The 18,493-nt window shown below is 38.2% G+C and overlaps 3 protein-coding genes across 4 annotated transcripts; 1 reads left to right on the top strand and 2 right to left on the bottom strand.

Moving 5' to 3' along the window:
* Positions 1–476: 476 nt before the first annotated feature.
* LOC121809178 (probable polygalacturonase At3g15720) lies at positions 477–2,506 on the bottom strand. Its single transcript, XM_042209719.1, has 9 exons — positions 2,378–2,506; positions 2,142–2,279; positions 1,885–2,040; positions 1,660–1,683; positions 1,360–1,567; positions 1,193–1,274; positions 982–1,090; positions 781–894; positions 477–713 (listed from the first exon to the last, which is right to left on the bottom strand). The coding sequence occupies exons 1-9, from the start codon at positions 2,504–2,506 to the stop codon at positions 477–479; spliced, it is 1,197 nt and encodes a 398-aa protein (XP_042065653.1).
* A 1,300-nt stretch (positions 2,507–3,806) lies between these two features.
* LOC121806829 (ABC transporter G family member 11-like) lies at positions 3,807–10,731 on the bottom strand. Of its 2 annotated transcripts, XM_042206984.1 has the most exons (11): positions 10,577–10,731; positions 6,747–7,036; positions 6,401–6,690; positions 6,149–6,320; positions 5,960–6,082; positions 5,757–5,885; positions 5,462–5,656; positions 5,250–5,336; positions 4,871–5,143; positions 4,484–4,591; positions 3,807–4,204 (listed from the first exon to the last, which is right to left on the bottom strand). In XM_042206984.1, the coding sequence occupies exons 2-11, from the start codon at positions 7,026–7,028 to the stop codon at positions 3,947–3,949; spliced, it is 1,917 nt and encodes a 638-aa protein (XP_042062918.1). In that variant the 5' UTR covers positions 7,029–7,036; positions 10,577–10,731; the 3' UTR covers positions 3,807–3,946. The 2 variants fall into 2 exon arrangements, with proteins under 2 accessions (XP_042062918.1, XP_042062919.1); XM_042206985.1 differs by lacking the exon at positions 6,747–7,036.
* A 4,732-nt stretch (positions 10,732–15,463) lies between these two features.
* On the top strand, positions 15,464–17,654 carry LOC121806380 (probable inactive poly [ADP-ribose] polymerase SRO5). Its single transcript, XM_042206398.1, has 4 exons — positions 15,464–16,721; positions 16,804–17,045; positions 17,127–17,263; positions 17,348–17,654. Exons 1-4 carry the CDS (start codon positions 16,189–16,191, stop codon positions 17,462–17,464), a joined length of 1,029 nt encoding a protein of 342 aa, XP_042062332.1. The 5' UTR covers positions 15,464–16,188; the 3' UTR covers positions 17,465–17,654.
* Positions 17,655–18,493: the final 839 nt, after the last annotated feature.

Raw genomic sequence — 18,493 nt, 5'->3', positions numbered from 1 at the left:
TCTTATGCATATGCAAAATATTAGTTTAATTCACGACATAGTTTGGTTGGTAAGACGCATTCATATTATCAACGAATACTAGTAAGTTGGAGATTGAATGCATGCCGAGTTGTAAGTGTGTTGGCCCAGTTCGACCTGGGCCTAGGGACAAGTCCAAGCCGGATGAACTGAGCCCAACTCGGCACATTTTTGTACAATGTGTTATTTATTCGGTTAATTTTTGTGATGAGGAAGTCCATAGGCGCTACTTGTCAATGTCAACATTATTGTTTTATTATCTCATCATAGTTATAGATTACACTACCATAATTCGATTAGGCGTTTGAAATTATATTATAATAAGCAAAAACATTCAAACATTAATTAGAGTTTAAGCACATAATTCTCCATCAATAATTAGGGTTTAGCCGACTACATATGGGCTATATATGTGAAAAATGACAATACAATATAGGAGTATCTATTAAAAATAGAATCTATGTTTTGACACAATGGATGGGAGGAGTGCAAGAACGAGCAGTTCCTTGAGCATTGGTGCACTTTGCTTTAGCACTATCAGCATGTCCACCAACACTTTTGATGTTGATGTTGCTGAATTCTATATCCGTGCACGGCACCGTCTTGCTGCACTTCAAGTCTATCGTTGCGTCCTTCGCCACCGTCGTTCCACGGACTCCAATGTACTTCACACCACTCACTTTCACAGCACCATCCTTGTATGATCAACATTTCAAATTAATTGCCTATTTGATCACCATTTTTATTAGATTGAGAATTTACCTTGGTATCACATGTTTTGTGAGGACAGTAGTATTGGTCTATGATAATAGGATTGTCAGCTGATTCCAAGTTTATGTTGGAAAATGTGATGTTCTTTGCAAAACCTGCCCCTCCCTTCATAATATCAATTGCTCTTATAAGTTTGATTTTATTATAATCACATGTGTTGAATACTACTACATCGATTTGCTTTTATCTTACCTGCCATGATTTGATCCTCACACCATTTTGGGTCTTAATAAATGTGCAGTTTTCTACAAGTATTCTTTCAACTTCTTCGTGTTTCCCATTTTTACCTAAACTCCCAATGCTGAAAGAATCAACAACATGACATGAATATCTCTTAGTACATAATTCTATTGAAGACACAATGCGGAAACTAATTAAGGGATCAAAAACAAAGAATTATAACCTTATACCATGACCAGGACCACATGTGATCCTTGAAATCTTAACACCAGAAGTGCCTCCATTGATCGCGATGCAGTCGTCCCCTATCAGGGCAACGGCGATTATATTGTACAGATAAAACTACTACTAACAAAAATTTGAATTTTGAAAAGGGAGGGTTGAATATACCCGTTGCCATAACACAATCTTGGATGGAAAGATTTGTTGAAGAACTTATGTCAATGCCATCTGTGTTAGGACTAGTTCCAGGTGCAGTAATATGGAGATTTGAAATATTCGCATGATTGCATCCATTTATTGAAATGTGGTTTTTTTGGCTATTCATATGTTTCAATCCGCTCACACTAAGGTTGTCGCAATGAGAAAATCTCAATGCCTGAAATTGATTTTATCATAGGATACATATATTGTTAGTATTTAGATGCTGATTATAACTGATTTGTAAAAGCTGCTCAATCTTGAACTTACTGTTGGTGAATCATTTTTACGTTCCTGAAGAGAGAAGAATAAAACGAGTCAGAACATTTAAGAGAATACTATGAGAAACAATCAAATAGTTGATTTTTAAAATTTGTTAAACTAAGTTTGACTTAAGTTCAACTAACTCTTTCCATCCATATTTCTCAAAACTCAAGCCGTCAAAAGGTAAGATGTTTATTGCCGAACGAAAGAAGCTCGATCATATAAACTTACACGGGGCCACCAAGAAGCACCTTGGCCATCAAATACACCTTTCCCATTTCCCACAACAGAAAGGCCTTGAACTTGATGAAACAAGATCCACGCATCACCATCGCCACCCCCTTTCCCCCAAGCTTGTTTTGGAACTGCAACAATGGTTCCCAATATCTACAAAATGACATCAATCTTGTGAAAGTGACCTTTTTTCTTTTTTGAAAAATGGATATTTTAAAATTCGTCTTAACCTTGAAAATTACTACATAACTTACCTCAAAAGTTATGGATCTTGATTTGCATGGGCCAGCAAATTTGATAGCAGATACCAAGAATGTCTTTCCACTTGGTACAGTAATCTTACTTGTTCCCAAACCTTTGTTACAGGCTGCTTCCCATGCCGATGTAAATGCCTATTAATATAAAACATTGTTAGTTCAAACAATTGACAATAATAGAGCCTCAATCTTATAGTTTTAGAATTAAACATTCCATAGGTGAAAATATTTACTTTAGCATCATCTGTTTTCCCATTTCCTATAGCTCCAAATTTGGTCACATCAAATGTTGTACTTGTACCCGAATCTGAGCCTTTACTTCTTGCGCACTTCACAACACTCAATTCAAATATTGAACCCATCAATAACAAAAGGTACACCACAAAACCCTGCATTATATTTCAAAAATACAACGTGAGTTATGTTCAGTAAAATATCCTCACGTTCGCTCAACAAGATAAAGTGGTATACCATGTCTCTGATTTCTCTTTTGAACAATGTAAATGCTTTACTTTTTCAAGAACTTGTAATCTTATGCCAATCAACTCCTACAAGCTCAATATATATAGTGTGAAACATTAATGCAATCAATTTATGATCTGTTTTCCATATAATGGATGTATTATCTTGAAAATAGATTTGATTCATTTGTATTATTAAATTAACATTGCAATGTATTTGCCACAGCCTAACTTTCTAAATCTCTTCACTGGATTTATACATGCAATATGTGGTTGTTCGTTAAACAAAATAATCATGAGATATTTTCTAGGATTGAATTGTGAGATTATTTTAGTTGGAGGGGGTGAGTATGACTAATTATAAGAGGTAAACTATAATTATCACATAATTGTTCATCTAGGATTAAGTTGTGAGATTTCAATATCATGAACCAAACACAATACATACTTAATCACGAGATATAATCTTGCAAATTGAACCTATCACTATGCAAACACACCCAATCATTTTTTATGTCCCATTAAAGTTTCTTTCCTGTTTCTAAAAAGACAATTGTTTCTGGATTCATTGAATTATTCTATAGCCACTTTAGTTATTACTATATCCTTTTTTTTAAAACTAGACTTATATACTATGTCAATAATTTTTCTTTATACATATATATTTCCAAAAAATTACTAATAAATAAGTATATTAATTTAGATAAATTTATTATTATTAAAATTTTATGAAATTAAGTTGCTAGGTTTTTAAAACCATTCAAGAAACTGCTTTAAGGTTTCCCAAAAGAGGGAGATAGATCGGACAATACGTAAGAGAAATATTTAGTCCTCGTATCTACGAAAGTAAGGAGTATAATCCTAAATTTAGGAAGAAAATGGATAAACGCCCTCTTTTTTTGTCTTCACATCGTTGATTGAAAGTGTTTTTTAAAGTGACAATCAACTTCTAAAACAACGTAATGTACATTTATTTGGAATTTAATATGCAGAAAATTACTTAGACAATTGCTCTAAACTCAACCATAATATTCAACCGTGTGAAATTTACCCTTATAGGGTTTGTATTTCAACATTTTTTTATTAATTTCGGGATCTTATGCATAAAAATCTCAAAAAAGATTGCAATAAGAAAATTAATACCAATGCCTCGAAATTTCGTGAAATTTCATGTATACTGCTTGCTTATTTTTAGAAAACTCAAAAAATATTTCTATGAAATTGTGTATGTATAAATACATAAATGAGTTAATAAATAGTAGTAATATTGTATGAATATTCGTACAAGAAAATTGCTAGTTGGTTGTAATAATACTAGTCTTTTGACCAATTAAATTTACACTAGCTGGTTGCGTTCTTTTGGTTGCTGGCAATATAACGTCGAATCCATGGTATGGCATCTTCATTGGCTTTGATCATTACGAAGAAGATGAGCCTGTATACGATTATCATGCTGAATATAATGCTCAAATCAACCCATTTCGATTGATGAATGTCGATTTGAAAAGTATTTTCCAAAATAAACTCTCCTGAAAGCTTAGGCAGATAAGGTGATATGTCGTCAAACATCAACCCTTTCAAATCATTCTTGTATTGCCCCTGCATTAAGCGTCATATCATATACTCACTCCGTCTCTTAATAATAATAACTATTTTCATTTTCATTCTTCCCTTAAAATCATACTCATTCTATTTTAGGAATTTTTTTTCAATGTGATGAGGTAAGACTCATTCTTCAATAACATTCTATCTCTCTTATACGTTACCGATTGTGCATTAAAAAATGCGCCCCTATAAAGTTCTTATGTTTATGGGATGGAGGGAGTACTCGATTAATTTTGATGTTTCATGCATATGCATTGATTGATTGTACAATACCTGTATAGCCCAAAAGTGAAAACTTATGTATGACAAAGGATAGCGCCAGACAGGCTTTGGCATGTCATTTGGGAGTCGGAAGAAGCCAGCCGCAAGCATAAATATTCCCTAAAGAAAATCAGACAAATGTTCTATTTCAGATGTATGAAAAAATTAAACAAGATCGTATATGTCAAAGTAGTCTCCATTTTCTACTACAAGCGTGGGTTGTTAGCAACAAATATATACATGAATAAGCACCAAAATTGCATGTATATATAATATATATATGTCTATGATCTCAAGCTAGAGATTTCACCATGTAAATAGAAATTTTATGTTTATAAAAAACTAGCAAAAGAGAAGAAATGAAGATATTGAAGAGTTATGTTTGGAGAGCTTAGGCACCTGAATTCCGGCGCCGACGACGATCCCCAAGTGGTAATCAGGAACAACACAAGCTATGGCCATCATGAGGCTCTCAACCACACTCAAACAAGCATATAGGATCAATATGAAGTATGCATAGTGCCAGAAACCAGAGTGGAAACCCACCATGAAATAGCAAATTGTTGCTGTCATTACATTCATCACTATCAAATATGGGATTGCTGACAAAGTGTTGCTTACAACAAATGCGGCCGCACCGTAGTGCCCATTCAGCCTCTCCCTTTGGAAAACCTAATCAAATCCACTTATTTTACCAAATTTATTACTTCTTCTTCATGAAATTAGTCTACTCATTTGTTTGAAATTAACCAATTTGAAATTATTCTATATAGGTTACCTTCATATCCTCCACAAAAGAGGGGTAGCCTCCGATGCACATCATGGTCACAACAGCAACGACGAAAGACGAACATGCTCCCCTCGCCTGCATTTCTCAATTATTATTGTTGCTACTTCAGAACATTAGACAATAGTTGAAAAGAGGGAAACCAAACAAATCTGTGAAAGTAAATAGTCCAAAGTTCTGAAGTAATTAATATGAAATGTTACCTGGATGGAAGTATAACCAGTTCCTATGTCATAGTAAACAGATCCAACACAGACTGCAACAAAGATGTATATGACAAGCCTCAGCCGATAATACCCGAAATCCCTCCACATATTAACAAACGATCGTTGTGTCAATGCGGTCGCTTGTCTCAAGAAACTCGCCTCACTCCCTTTCAAATCTACAACACTTCCTTTCTACATATGCAAAAACAAAACAAAACTCATACTACTACTTTTTTAAGGTAAAACAACCCAACAAAATAGATCGAATATATTATAGTCTAAACGAACTTACAAGTTTGGATATTTCCTCAATCTTTTTATTTGCTGAATAACAATATTCTGAGCTACGATATGAGTCTACGAGAATTTCGGTAGCTTCAGCTACTGTTATTTTTTCTAGAGGATCACCATCTGTCTCAAACTGGATAAAAAATTGGATACGAACCATAATTTGTATATATCGGAAGGTACCAAAAGGGAAGGAAAAATCCGCACCTGCAGCTTCATTGATCCTCTCAGAGTTGCCTTCACTTTGTCGAAATCAGAGTTGATGCAATGGATGAAGTGATCGGCAGGGTTCTCAAATTCAGGGCATGGAAAACCGGCTCCAGCAAAGAACTGAGTACAATTAAATTAATCCTCCAACATATTTCTCATATTACAACATAATTAACAGAAACTTGCCTGGTCAGCTTTTGATGCTTGGCCAAAGTAGACTGTTCTGCCACGAGAGAGCAAGCATAACTTGTCAAACAGCTCAAACACTTGGCTGCTAGGCTGGTGGATCGACGCTATCACTGTCCGTTGATCTTTCGCTAATCCGCGCAGCGTCTGAGTCACAAAGTACGCCAACGCACTGTGCACCTCACACACAGCATGTTAATCAAACAAGGCAATACACAGGAATGGATATTGATTTGATAAGAGATATATAACCTGTCTAGTCCAGTGGTTGGTTCATCAAGAAAGAGCAATTTTGGCCTCATTAGGATCTCAAGTGCAATGCTGACTCTTCGCCTTTCGCCTCCGCTGATCCCTCGCAAGTGCCAGTTTCCGATCACTGTATCGGCACAGTCCTGAAGTCCCATTTCTAGGATGGTGCTTTCTACGATCTCAGACTTGTCGGACAAGGGCATCCCATCCGGGAGGCGGATCCGAGCTGAATACGCAATTGTTTCTCTAACGGTTAGAGTCCCAAGCAAGCTCTCATCTTGTGTTACATATGCCTAAAACACCAAATATTAGTTATCAAAATTTATAAGCATTGTATAGAATTACTCACAATGGTTCGAAAAGATAAGTTGGCCTTGCGGCCGTTGAGGAGAATAGATCCAGAGAGGAAGGCATCGGGGGAGAGGCGGCCGGATAAGGCATCGAGCAGCGTGGACTTGCCGGAGCCGGAAGGTCCGATGAGAGCGGTGAAAGTTCCTGGCTCAGCATAGCCGGATAGTTGGTGGAGAATAGTGTGTGTTTTCCCGATCTTCACAGTTAAATCCTTCCACGCAAGACTGCATGCAGCTGCGGATTCCATCTCCATCATCATATCATCATTTGTGTGAATCATCTCTCAGTCTAACCTTTGAGTTTGATCGACCAACCAGAGAATAATAAAAGAATACTATAATATTGAAAACGAATCTCTCAAATATAAACAAGAGATTACAGTATAATTTCATTTTATTAATAAAACGATTGAGGATCTTTTAAAATGATTTTTGTAGCTAAACATTTTATTAGTGGCGGGCCATTGAGTTTATTCCGCAAAAGAAGAAAGAATGATTGCAAGAAGAGATAAAATAGGTATATACAGGAGATCGTGGATATAAGTAGCGATAGGCGATAGCAACTCAGACCATCCACAACGGGTCTCGCCGGCGTCTCGCGTCTCGTCTCAGCGAGACGAGACCCCGGCGAGACGCGTTGCAGCCTCCATCTCGTCCCGTCTCGTCGCGCGTCTCGACTCGGCGAGCCACGAGACGAGCTGTCTCGCCACGCGCCTAGGCGACGTGGCGCAGCCCGGCGTCGTGCGTGACGCCCACTCGCCGGCCCGCGAGTGGGCGTCGTCACGTGCTGACGCAATAAATATTTTTTTTTAAAAAAAATTCGAATTTAAATAAATAAAAAAAAATTTGTACTTCATTCCAATCTTCTTGCACTCCCCCCTCGTAGATTGGGAGTTCATCTCGAGCTTGTCCTCGGCCCCTCCCACGTCCTCGGCCTCGTGGCCTGCCAACTCTTTGTGGTGGCATCCTGATAGTTTATGCATTTTCTTATTAAGCACTTAGCATACACGATTGCTAAACAAACAATTGGATCATAAGATAGAAACGAGCACAACTTTTCAAGGATAAGGAGGTTTCATAGATATCGCATTTCAAGTACATCATCATAGGAATAGGAGTCTGCCTCGAAAGGTCCCTTTTATAAAAGATGAATCCTAAAACGTACATCCAAGTACGTATCATGAAGTCCCGGTGTTGCGGAACATCACCAAAGAACTTAGCCACTACCCTTCTAACAACTCGGGTTTTATGCGCTAATCAAAAAGTGGTCTACTGAAATCCTAGAAAGAAAAGATAACTACATCAGAACGCCATCATACTAGGACGTTTCTGATGGTACAACATCCCTACTGCTCCTCGTCGGATCCTAATGAGCTCACTCCAGAGCTCCCCTCAAAGTCATCATCACTGTCTACCACCAGGATAGGGTCCTCTGCTACTGCTCCTGGCATATCCTCGTGCACCGGGAGTGGTGCTTCAACCATCGGGAACAGAGCCTCCTCGAGCTCCATCTCGGCTCGGATGGTCTGTAGCCAAGCCATCCTCTCCTCCGACTGCTGGCGAAATTTAGCGCGAAGGTCCTCTATCTAGAGATTGGCCTGTGGTGGCTCGGGTACCTCTAGCATCTGCCCCATCTCCCGTGCTACCACTGTGCGGTCCGTCTGGGGCTCCCCTAAGCCCTCCTCCTCATCTGTAATAACCATCGGGGCCTTGCCTCGCCCCTCGGGGTCGTGCCTCGCGCCCTCTGGCCTATGCATTCCTGGCTGTCGGGGCGACCCAGCCTCGTGGTCATAGCGTCCTCGTCTGCCGCCCTCGGGAGAGATCGACACGCTCCACTGAAGGGGGGGTTGCGGCAAGTCACCTTCCGCAACAGGCGGGGTATCCTGAAAATGTACGTACTGCAGGAATATGAAAGATAAGAAGCCACAGAAATCCCCCACCATCTCCTGGATGTCGATCCTCCTATATACGTAGCTACTCGACATCCAAGCAGCCCATGCCATCCACTTTTTGGGGAGTACGGAGATCAGCTGGTGGATGCCATCGAGCTCAGAAGTACCGTACTGGTGAGTCCTCTCCCATAGCTTGTAAAATCTGCATAAAATCGGTAGTATGCCCTCTCCCTCGTACGGTCGATAGGATCGGTACACGTGGAATAAATACTCTGCTAAGCTCTCGTACGCACTCAGCGGGGATCTGGCGGGGTCCTGTCCCTCCATCTACACAACGGCAGGTCCCGAGTCAGAGAAGGCACTCATAAGAAAACGTAACGTGAAGGTAAAACGTAAAGAGCGATGCATGAGAGTCTAAGGAATCATCAACTAGAGCCTACTATGCTGTGTGATCTGACGTCATTAGACTAAGTTCATATCCCAGATCGAGCGTTTCTATAAGGTCTCGTGAAACATGATGGGATCAACACTTGCTTTCGGATCTACATGAGTGGCTTGTCCACAGTGAGGATCTATCTTGTGCTATTCCCTTATAGCACCGTTCCTCGTCTTTCTTCTCAACATTCTCCCTTCTCGTGCTCTCATGCATTGGGCGTTGGCTCTTTTTGTGAAAAGTCGTGTTGCCTTGGATCACGCTTTCATGCTTAACTCTTGTCTCGCATCATCTCAAAAATAATTGCTCGGGAAAGCATTAATAGGATTTATGGTTCATCCTTCGTAGTCCCAGTTTGAACTACATTCGCTAGGGAGAGTACTTATTCCCTCTCGGTTCTTTCTATTTTCTTAACTAGGTAAAATATTCTCGTCGCACTTTGTTTCATCTATCTCAATATTTCCACTTCTTCATCTTTCAACTTGTTTGGTTGAACGTCTTGGAGTATTGATCGATTCGATTACTTGGAATGATCTAGTGAACGAGTCTAGGTCTTGACTGAAGAAATGTGTGGATTTCAGAGCAGGAAGGAAACTGAGGCTCTGATACCACTATGTCACGACCATATATTGCTAAGGATAACGAAAACGGGTAATCCGCGACTAATAAGAGGGATTAACGAAGCGGGGAAAGAAAAGAGGGTAGAACTCAAGAAACTTGCCGAAAAGGCCAAATCGATTAATACCATAAGATAGAAGCCAAGTATTCAATTACATGGTCTCAAAATAGAATAATCATTTCATCAACTAAATCAGAGTTCGATGGTGAGACATGAAATTCTTACTTTAACAAAAGTAGAGCGGAATAAGTCCTTACTAAACGACTTCGTGTATGAAGACACGAATCGTCGAGAAATCCACTAGATTACTTAATAACATCGACTCCGATCAATGCTCCTTCTTCTTGACGTTCCACCTACACATTTATAAATACATGCAGGGCTGAGTACAGAAGTACTCAGTGGACACGTGCCGAAAATCAAAGCATACATTATATAGTTGTCATCCATCAACAGTATCACCCGAGGGTTTTTCTTAACAAGGCCTGAGCATACTAAATTCTTTTGTGATCTTAAAAGTCCGACTGATCAATCTAAGTTCTTTTAAACTCATACCATATCTGTAAGTCGTGTACCGTGAAGGTGGCCACCTTCAACGGACACCATGGCCGGCCAACCTCTCTAGGATGGCTCACGGCTCTTGTGCACGTTATTCCGAATAGGATTTGCGGTCCATTGGGAACCGAATTCGTTACTTAGTTTTGGCATCGCCAAAACCCTCGGCATATAGCCCCAACAGACAGGCCTAAAAAATAAACATTTTATGGCATGACAACAACTTTAAAATAATCACAGCTCCATTTTGAGAAAAAGTGACATTTCATAACTTCAAAAGTATTTGCTTTATATCCACACTATAGTGCTGGATATTAAAAGAAAGCCCACCTGATATGCTTATCTCCAAATAACAACTCTCGTCCGGCCTCACTTGCCCTTGAATAATTTATCCTTTAAATATAGCGTAGCACGCTAATTAGTACTTGAACTATTTTTCCTGATAAAAGAATACATGCATCCTATAGGATAACACCTACATCTTAGCCTCAGCTTATAGGATTTTTTTCTAAATCCTACCTCGGGCTTCACTGCTCTGCAGAGTCTAATTATTCCCTTTACTAAATTCCGGAACAATCTACTTTTTTTTCCTAACACAATTATTTGTGCTCTTATTTAATGAGACATGGATTCTTGGAAAATCTATTTCTTAAATCATTCTCTTCAGATTTTTCTTAAGGCCGCCCATGGCGTCGCGGGGCGACGTCGGTCGGCTTTCGCGTCTCCCACTTCATCACTTTCCATTTTTGGGAATTTAATAATTTATTTGGTAATTAATTAATCAAGCTCCAACTAGATTCTTAAATTAATTCCAACTTCTCATGATTAAGCCTCGGCCCATCCTTAATTAAATGAATGACCCCATGGTCCATTTCAACAAATAAATGAGACAGCCCATTTATTCCCTTAATTCACTTCTAGGCCCAAATCCTTTTAATTAATTAGAGTGGCCCAACCTTTAATTAATTTAGTGGTCCAGCTATTTAAATGGAAAAGGCATAAAGCCTATATCCCCCACCCATCCCTCGGTTCTCATCTCTCTCTCTCTCTCCTCAAAATCCCCAATTCACTCCCTCACTTTTTCAAATTAGGGATTCATAGATTGAGAAGAAGCAATGGCAGCTCCTCCTTCCGCCTCGTCTCGTCTCGTCGCCACGCCCCGGTGAATTCGCCACCGCCGTTCGCTCCTCTCCGGCGGGTCCATGCCGGAGTGGTCTCTCTTCTCCCTTTCTTCCTCACCCCTTTTCTTTCTTTTCATTCCAAATCCCTAAATTAAAGAACACAGCAGCAGCGCCTCCTCCAAGTCTCTCGCTGCCCTCTCGGCGAAATCGCCGCTATCTCGACGGAATCCCGGAGTCCCGCCGGCGCGTACTCCCTCCATCATGCTTCCTCACTCCTTCCTTTCTCTTCCTCGGCGGATTCACCGCCCGCTCAGCTCGGCGGAGGTTCGCCGGCTCCGCCTTCGCCATTCACCGCTGCCTCCTTTGCGAGGCGGCCACGACTCTCACCGGCGAATTCACGGCTGGGTTCCCGCATTCTCGGGCGGAGTCGCCGTTTTGGAAGGAGGCGTCGTCTCACCTCCGCGCTCCAGTAACTCACCGTCTCACCAGCTGCTGCTCCGCCGTCTCCGTCCTCGCGCTGCTTCTCCGGCAGCGCCGCCTCCTTAGGCGACTTTCCGGGCTACGTCGTCGCCCGACCCTTGCCGGGCAGCTTCTCGTGTTTAAGCTAAGTCCCCTTTTCCCCTACCCCTTTCAAAGCTTGGTCTTTTAAAGCCTTATGTTCTCGAGCAGTAGCTTATTTGGGGTGAAAGATTTGATGCTTTAAATTTTGCATGTGGAGCCTACTGTGTTGATTTGTGCCTTTGCTTATTGTTTGGGATCTTATGATCCTCGGTTCGGGCAGCATGTACTTCTATGTGAACACTTGATTGTTGAGCATTATTTGGATTTTGGTGCTATTTCTATATTTCTCCTATTGGTCGAGCTCCCATGATTCTAAGTTCTTGTTCGCATGAAATCCTATCATGATGCAGAGGGTGTATGTTCGAGTTACCTTGCTTGGTGGCCTTTCTCGGTTGTGGATTGATCTCTTGCCGCCCTCGCTCCCCTTCCTCCCCCTCGCTGCACTCCTTGCGATTGTGCAATCCTTGAGTGTCGAAATATGGGAAGGAGGGAGTGGTGAGGGGCTGTTTATATAGCTCTCATAATATTGGCATTTTGTGTCTGATTTTTGGGGAAGAAAGCCTCCTATTTTGGGGCTGTTTCTTAACTTCCTTTCAAGCTTTGTGATACTGTTGTTCTTACTGGATTGATGAATCTTTGGGGCTGCTCTCCTTGGCTATTCTCCCAGCCTTGGTGATGGGAAAGAGGATCTGATTCATGTCCATTTTGAGCATGTACATTGGGCTCATTCTACTATGCTTATTTGTTCTGACTTCTACTTTGGTGTTAAATGGGGATGTGATAAAATGGCTGGTCTCACAGCCTAAAAAGGCAGCCTCTTGGCTGTACAAATCAGCCTGCTTCCTCTCCATTCCTATTCGAGCTCGCCCCTCCCTTCCCTTTTCTTATGAGTTCTTTTTTAACATCATTCTTGTGTTATTTTTGTAGGTACAAGGCTGCCAAAGCTTGAAGTCTTATGGGGTGCCAAAACCGAGAGGGAGGAGGGAAGGAGAGGATAGTAGGATTTGACTAGTAGGCCACTTTGTCTCCTTGCCAAAATAGTATAGCCTCCAAGTATATAGTGATAGAGTCCTTAAAGTGAAGGTGTTGTATTCCACAATTGTTGTACCACATGATGCAAATCATATATGTGTAGTCTCTTTCAAATGTAATCATATACTACTTGTATCTCATCATTCTTGTATTTTTATTCCTTAAAGTGCTCATCTAATAAAAGCATATCCTTTACTTTTATTCTTGAATAAATTTCCTTGCACTTTGTTTCTTTCAACATTAATACTTAATTTATTCCGAAGTCGGAAATTACAACAAAATTCTACGCCTTCTAGACGAGAATTAATTAAGCTTATAAATCCAGTTTATCTCGAAAGAAAAGAATGAAATTCTGGGGCGTCACATAAAGAAATTAAACTTTGAAAAGAAAATAATTAAATTCAATAGTATTATGAAATTCATAAAAACTAAACTATAAACGTAATTAGTATTCATATATCATATATATATCAAAATTTATTTTGCATGTTCTAGTAAATTGTCAACTGAGCTACAAACTCTAATATCTGGTAAAGAGAACATGTAATATCGATGTTCAATTATCTTGATGCAAAAAAAAAATCATGAGCAGTATGTAATTATCAATATACCGCATTTTTCATAGTATATCTTCAATTAATTTATTATTAAATGTTTGATTACTTTTTAATAATTTTTTATATTAGTATAGGTTTTATTAATAATATTAAACCAAAAATCAATTAATTTAAGTTATCATCATTTGCGAATCCTAGTGAATCACTATTAACTTTTACATAAAAGAATTGGCAAATTTAGATTTATTATAACTAAATAGTTAATTGAGGAAATATTAGAAGTATGTCATAATTATAGGGATAGCAAATCTCATTCACCTTGATTAGAAGATGTAAGAAACATAAATTTAAAAAAAAATGAAATACAATTTAAAATTATCATTTAATCCTCATTATGACATAGCCATTATGTCTAAAAATCATTTTCCTTCTTTTAAATACATGGATTCTTGTTGATGATATTTAACATAAAGACTTTCTTTTATGAGGTTTCATAATGACCATGAATTTATCTTGTCACAATATTAACTTGTTAATGATTCTAAGAAAAATCTATGAGGTTTCATACTGACCATGAATTTATCTTGTCACAAGAATTAACTTGTTGATGATTTTAAGAAAAATCTACCAGTTTATAAATATAAATAGAGTGAACTATAAAAATCTATATAAAATGTTGCTTCAGTAGCTTAATTATTTATTGATTTTTTATTTCTTCTATATTTGTTCATTTCTTTGGCACAAAGGTTTGCGATCGTGCAAGTAGCATATGTCCTATTTTTCTCATAATTAATTGAAGAGTTGTAGAAAATGTGAACACCTTTAATTATACGTATATCCACACACGTCATTTCCGAATCATACTCTTTTTTTGACCTACTCCATCCACATTTTGCATGTTTTGCCGTTTCGTCATTTCGTGTATATTTATATCAAAGTCGACAAATAATTTTACACTTCTCGTGAACAAAAATAAAAAAGTCGTGGGATAACATATTTTACATTTTCTTTATATTTTTCAGATTTTTCCATTGTTTTGATTTTATCAGATAACATTTCTTTCGTTCTTCTAAAATGGACTTTTAGATTTTCTTCATTAAGAAGACGTATACATTCATCATCTCGAAATGAAATAAATTAAATGAGTGCACGAAGAAAATAGTAACAGTAGGTTACAGTGATTTATCGTTTATGGAAATTACTCCATAAAATTTACTTAATATATTTGGCCCCCTGTGATCACACTAGGCATCACAAGTTCAAGTTGAGTGAGAACAAAGAATAAAAATTACTCCTTTAGAAAAATAAAAATAAAAATAAAAATAAAAATCATTACTCTTTTTCCAAACACTTAAATTGGCTTATTTCATTAACATAATATTGATAAAAATTACAATTTCATTTTCTACCTCTATCTCTCCGATGCATATGTATGCACATTTATATATTAGGCAATTGCAATTTTCCACAAGATAAATTATAGTAATAGTTGTTTAAATAACTCTTCCCCAAAATCATTCTGTATTATGTCAAAACTCAAATTCACGTGACTCATAGTCATAGTTGAAAGATTACGAATTCTAATTCTGTTAAAACAAATTTTAGTTAATCAATTAACTTATTCTTATTGTTATAATACTTATAACTTAATACTCTATCCGTCATTAATTATATATACATAAATTTATTTTCCAGACTTAGGAAAATTTTTGTAATATTTTTATGTCATTTTTTAATATATAGTACTATAGAATCCCTATTGAACTCTTTGGTTAACTTCTTAGTATTAATAAATCATAAAAATAATTACTTTATTTTACGTATAATAATTTTCCAAATATTGCTCAAATCCTTGTAAAAATTGTAATCAGTTTAGAGTACAATTGTTAGAGTATTAAACACATTAATTATGACCCTAAACTTGGATTCCACTCAACAAACAAACCCAACAAAATTTTACTTGCAAATAACGTAAACGCCCCTAAATATATTCGTAAGGCGACTTGTACATGAACCTCGAACCCCAAACCCTGTGCGTTGTCGTCATTTCATACACCACGCTCTGTAAGATATGAACTGGCCGACCACCTTATTAAGCTTCAAACCCACCGGCTCCTCAAAACTGACTGCCCAAACCACAACACACACTAATTAAACCACAGGCGGTGTTTTCCGTTGGCTCTTTTTATAGTATGTTTTCGTGTCCTCTTCTCCAAGAAACCTTTCACTTCATATACACCAAAGTCTTTTGCACTTTGATTTGTGACTTTCTGCTAAAGTTTGCTTCTTGCTAAATGGGCTTTTGAATTCTTCACCTCTTTAAAAATTTGTTCTTGCAAAATGGTTTGCTTAGTTATCGAATCTTTCTTGAGGGATTGATTCCGTTAAGATATAGTCTTTCTTTTCTGTAGGAATCCATTCTTTTCTTTATCACTTCCTCAATTCTACAGCTAATTTCCTCCTCGATTATTTGGTTCATTTCTTCTTCGTAACGAAATTTTAGGTGTCGTTTTCAGAGTTGTGCTATGGCCGTAATCCAGCTAGTTTTAATTTATTAGTTTGCTGACTTTTTTTGAAGATTGGACTTTTTCAAATCGATTAGCAAATTCTAGTTTCCTACCTTCTTCGAATTTTGTCTGAGTGTCGATCAAGCAAACAAATTCTTGTCGCGATGTGCAGCGAAAAAAACGACGACAATTTGGCTACAGGATCGAATCACGTTTCAGCTGAAAAGAAGGGCAAAAAATTGACGCTCTTTGAAGATCTTCTTCAGGATTCAGACACTGTGAATTCGAATAGTGATCTATACAACGGCGATTCTTGCCCCTCCGACTGCGAGAGCGGCGGCGAAAACGAGGTCAGAAATTCCGTCGGAAATGGCGGTGGGGAGGAGGAGATTTATGGGATAATTACGAAAAACTTTGTTTCTAGCTTGAGCAGGAGTGGATTCGATGCCGAAATTGAGGGGATTCATCGGATTGATTTCTCGAGTTTCACGAGCAGAGCAAAGCTTCAATCTTTCTGTATATATTCGAAGGCGGTTGGGATGAAGTGCAACGGCGATCCCAATGTGAAATACGCTTGGTTTGGAGGTTCCAAGAGTGAGATTAGTGCGATTCTCTCTCATGGTTTCTGCCTTCCTACGGCCAATGGGAGTCACGGGTATGGTGTTCATGTCTCCCCAGTTAATCAACCTGTTGAAAGGTAACCCTAGTTTTTCTTTGTTTTGGCTATGTGAGCTTTTGATTAGTTAATGTTAATGTGAGTGTGTTTTGTTTGTGTTCAGTTTGGCATTGGCTACTGCTGATGAGGATGGCCTAATGCACATGTTGCTTTGCCGAGTGATAATGGGGAAAATGGAGGCTGTTTTGGGTGGCTCAGATCAATACAATCCGAGTAGTGAAGAGTTTGATTCCGGCGTTGATGATCTAGCCTCTCCTCGAAAATACATCGTGTGGAGTTCGCGTATGAACACTCACATCTTGCCTGAATACGTCCTCACTTTCAAAGCATCACCTAATCACAGAGGTGAGGATTTCTTTTCTAGTGTGGAGTTTCTTGATTGTTTGTTTACTTAAAAATAATAAGTTACAATTGTTTTGATTGCAGAAAAACAGAGGCATTTGCAGACTCCCAGAGTTCCGAAATCGGATTGGATGCCGTTCCCCACCCTCATTGCAACACTGACCAAGTTCTTGCCTAGTGATGCCATTGAATCCATTTCTAAGTTTCACAGTGATTACAGGGTATATATGATTTCATGAATATGTGTAATCTCTTGCATCGATGAAGGCTGTTTTTTTAACATGTTTGATCTCTTTGATTTGCAGAAGCAGAAGGTAACGAGGCACGAAATGATTCAACGTGTGAGGCATATAGCAGGGGACGAGCTTCTGATGGCCATCATAAAATCCTATAGGAGCAAGGTATACATATATACACATTAACATTGGGGCCTATTGTTCAAGTCTTTTTGCTCTTGTTTTTTAGTTTGGGGTGATTGGTGATCATTTGATTGGATTATGTTTAGTTTGAATGTGTATGCCTGAGTTTTATGATGTTCGTTCAGGCCATCAAACTGATGAAAACTTGTGCAGACAAAATCATCTTTGAATGGTGGATATTTTAGTTCGATTTTGAATATACTCCATTTGAAATGGTAGACAATGATATAATTGAATAGTATGGTCCTAAACAAGTTGGTTTGGAAGCACGAAGAGTCAAGATGAGAGGTTGATTGCAAGTTGCAAGTTTTCCATTAACGACCTTCAAATAAGACAGCCCTGGCTCCCTTGATGTTACTTGCATAGCAAGACTGTACCTGCATTTATTTACTTACTTTGACGAGGGATATATATATATATATATATATATATATAGGAAAATGATCAATACAAAATCCAGACCAAATCCTGACCATGAGATTTGACAATCCAATGGTCAATAATTAAACAAAAACACGGAGGGTCATTGTAAAGCAGTTTTAGGTCATATTATAAACTTTGGGTTTGAGGTCATGTTAAAATCATTTCATGTCATCCTTACTATAATGACGTAAAAATAAGCTTACAATGACCTAAAAATGACTTTTGTATGCTTGGTTCTGCATTTTTGTATTAAGAATAGTTTTGCATGGATCAAAACCATATATATATATATATATATATAGGGGAGCGTTATTCTCCTTTTCACATCTTAGATCCTTTTTCCTTCTTAATATTACGCGTTAGATCTAAGGCATGAACAGATCAGATTGATTCTATAAAACTGGTTCCGTGTTGCATTATAGAAGGTGGTTGTATGCATTACAGGGTTATTATTGACATTTGACGGAAAAGTAACTGCCACATTTTGGTATCTGCGAATAATGCACCACATGGTCACGAGTAATGCATATAATTGACTATATAATGCACAATATGTGAACTGCAATGCATACGAATAAGATGTACCATGTTATGATGTTTGGACATACG

The sequence above is a fragment of the Salvia splendens genome, chromosome 6, assembly GCF_004379255.2.
Source record: "Salvia splendens isolate huo1 chromosome 6, SspV2, whole genome shotgun sequence".
NCBI classification, from domain to species: domain Eukaryota; kingdom Viridiplantae; phylum Streptophyta; class Magnoliopsida; order Lamiales; family Lamiaceae; genus Salvia; species Salvia splendens.
This window is presented reverse-complemented; position numbering and strand designations above follow the sequence as displayed.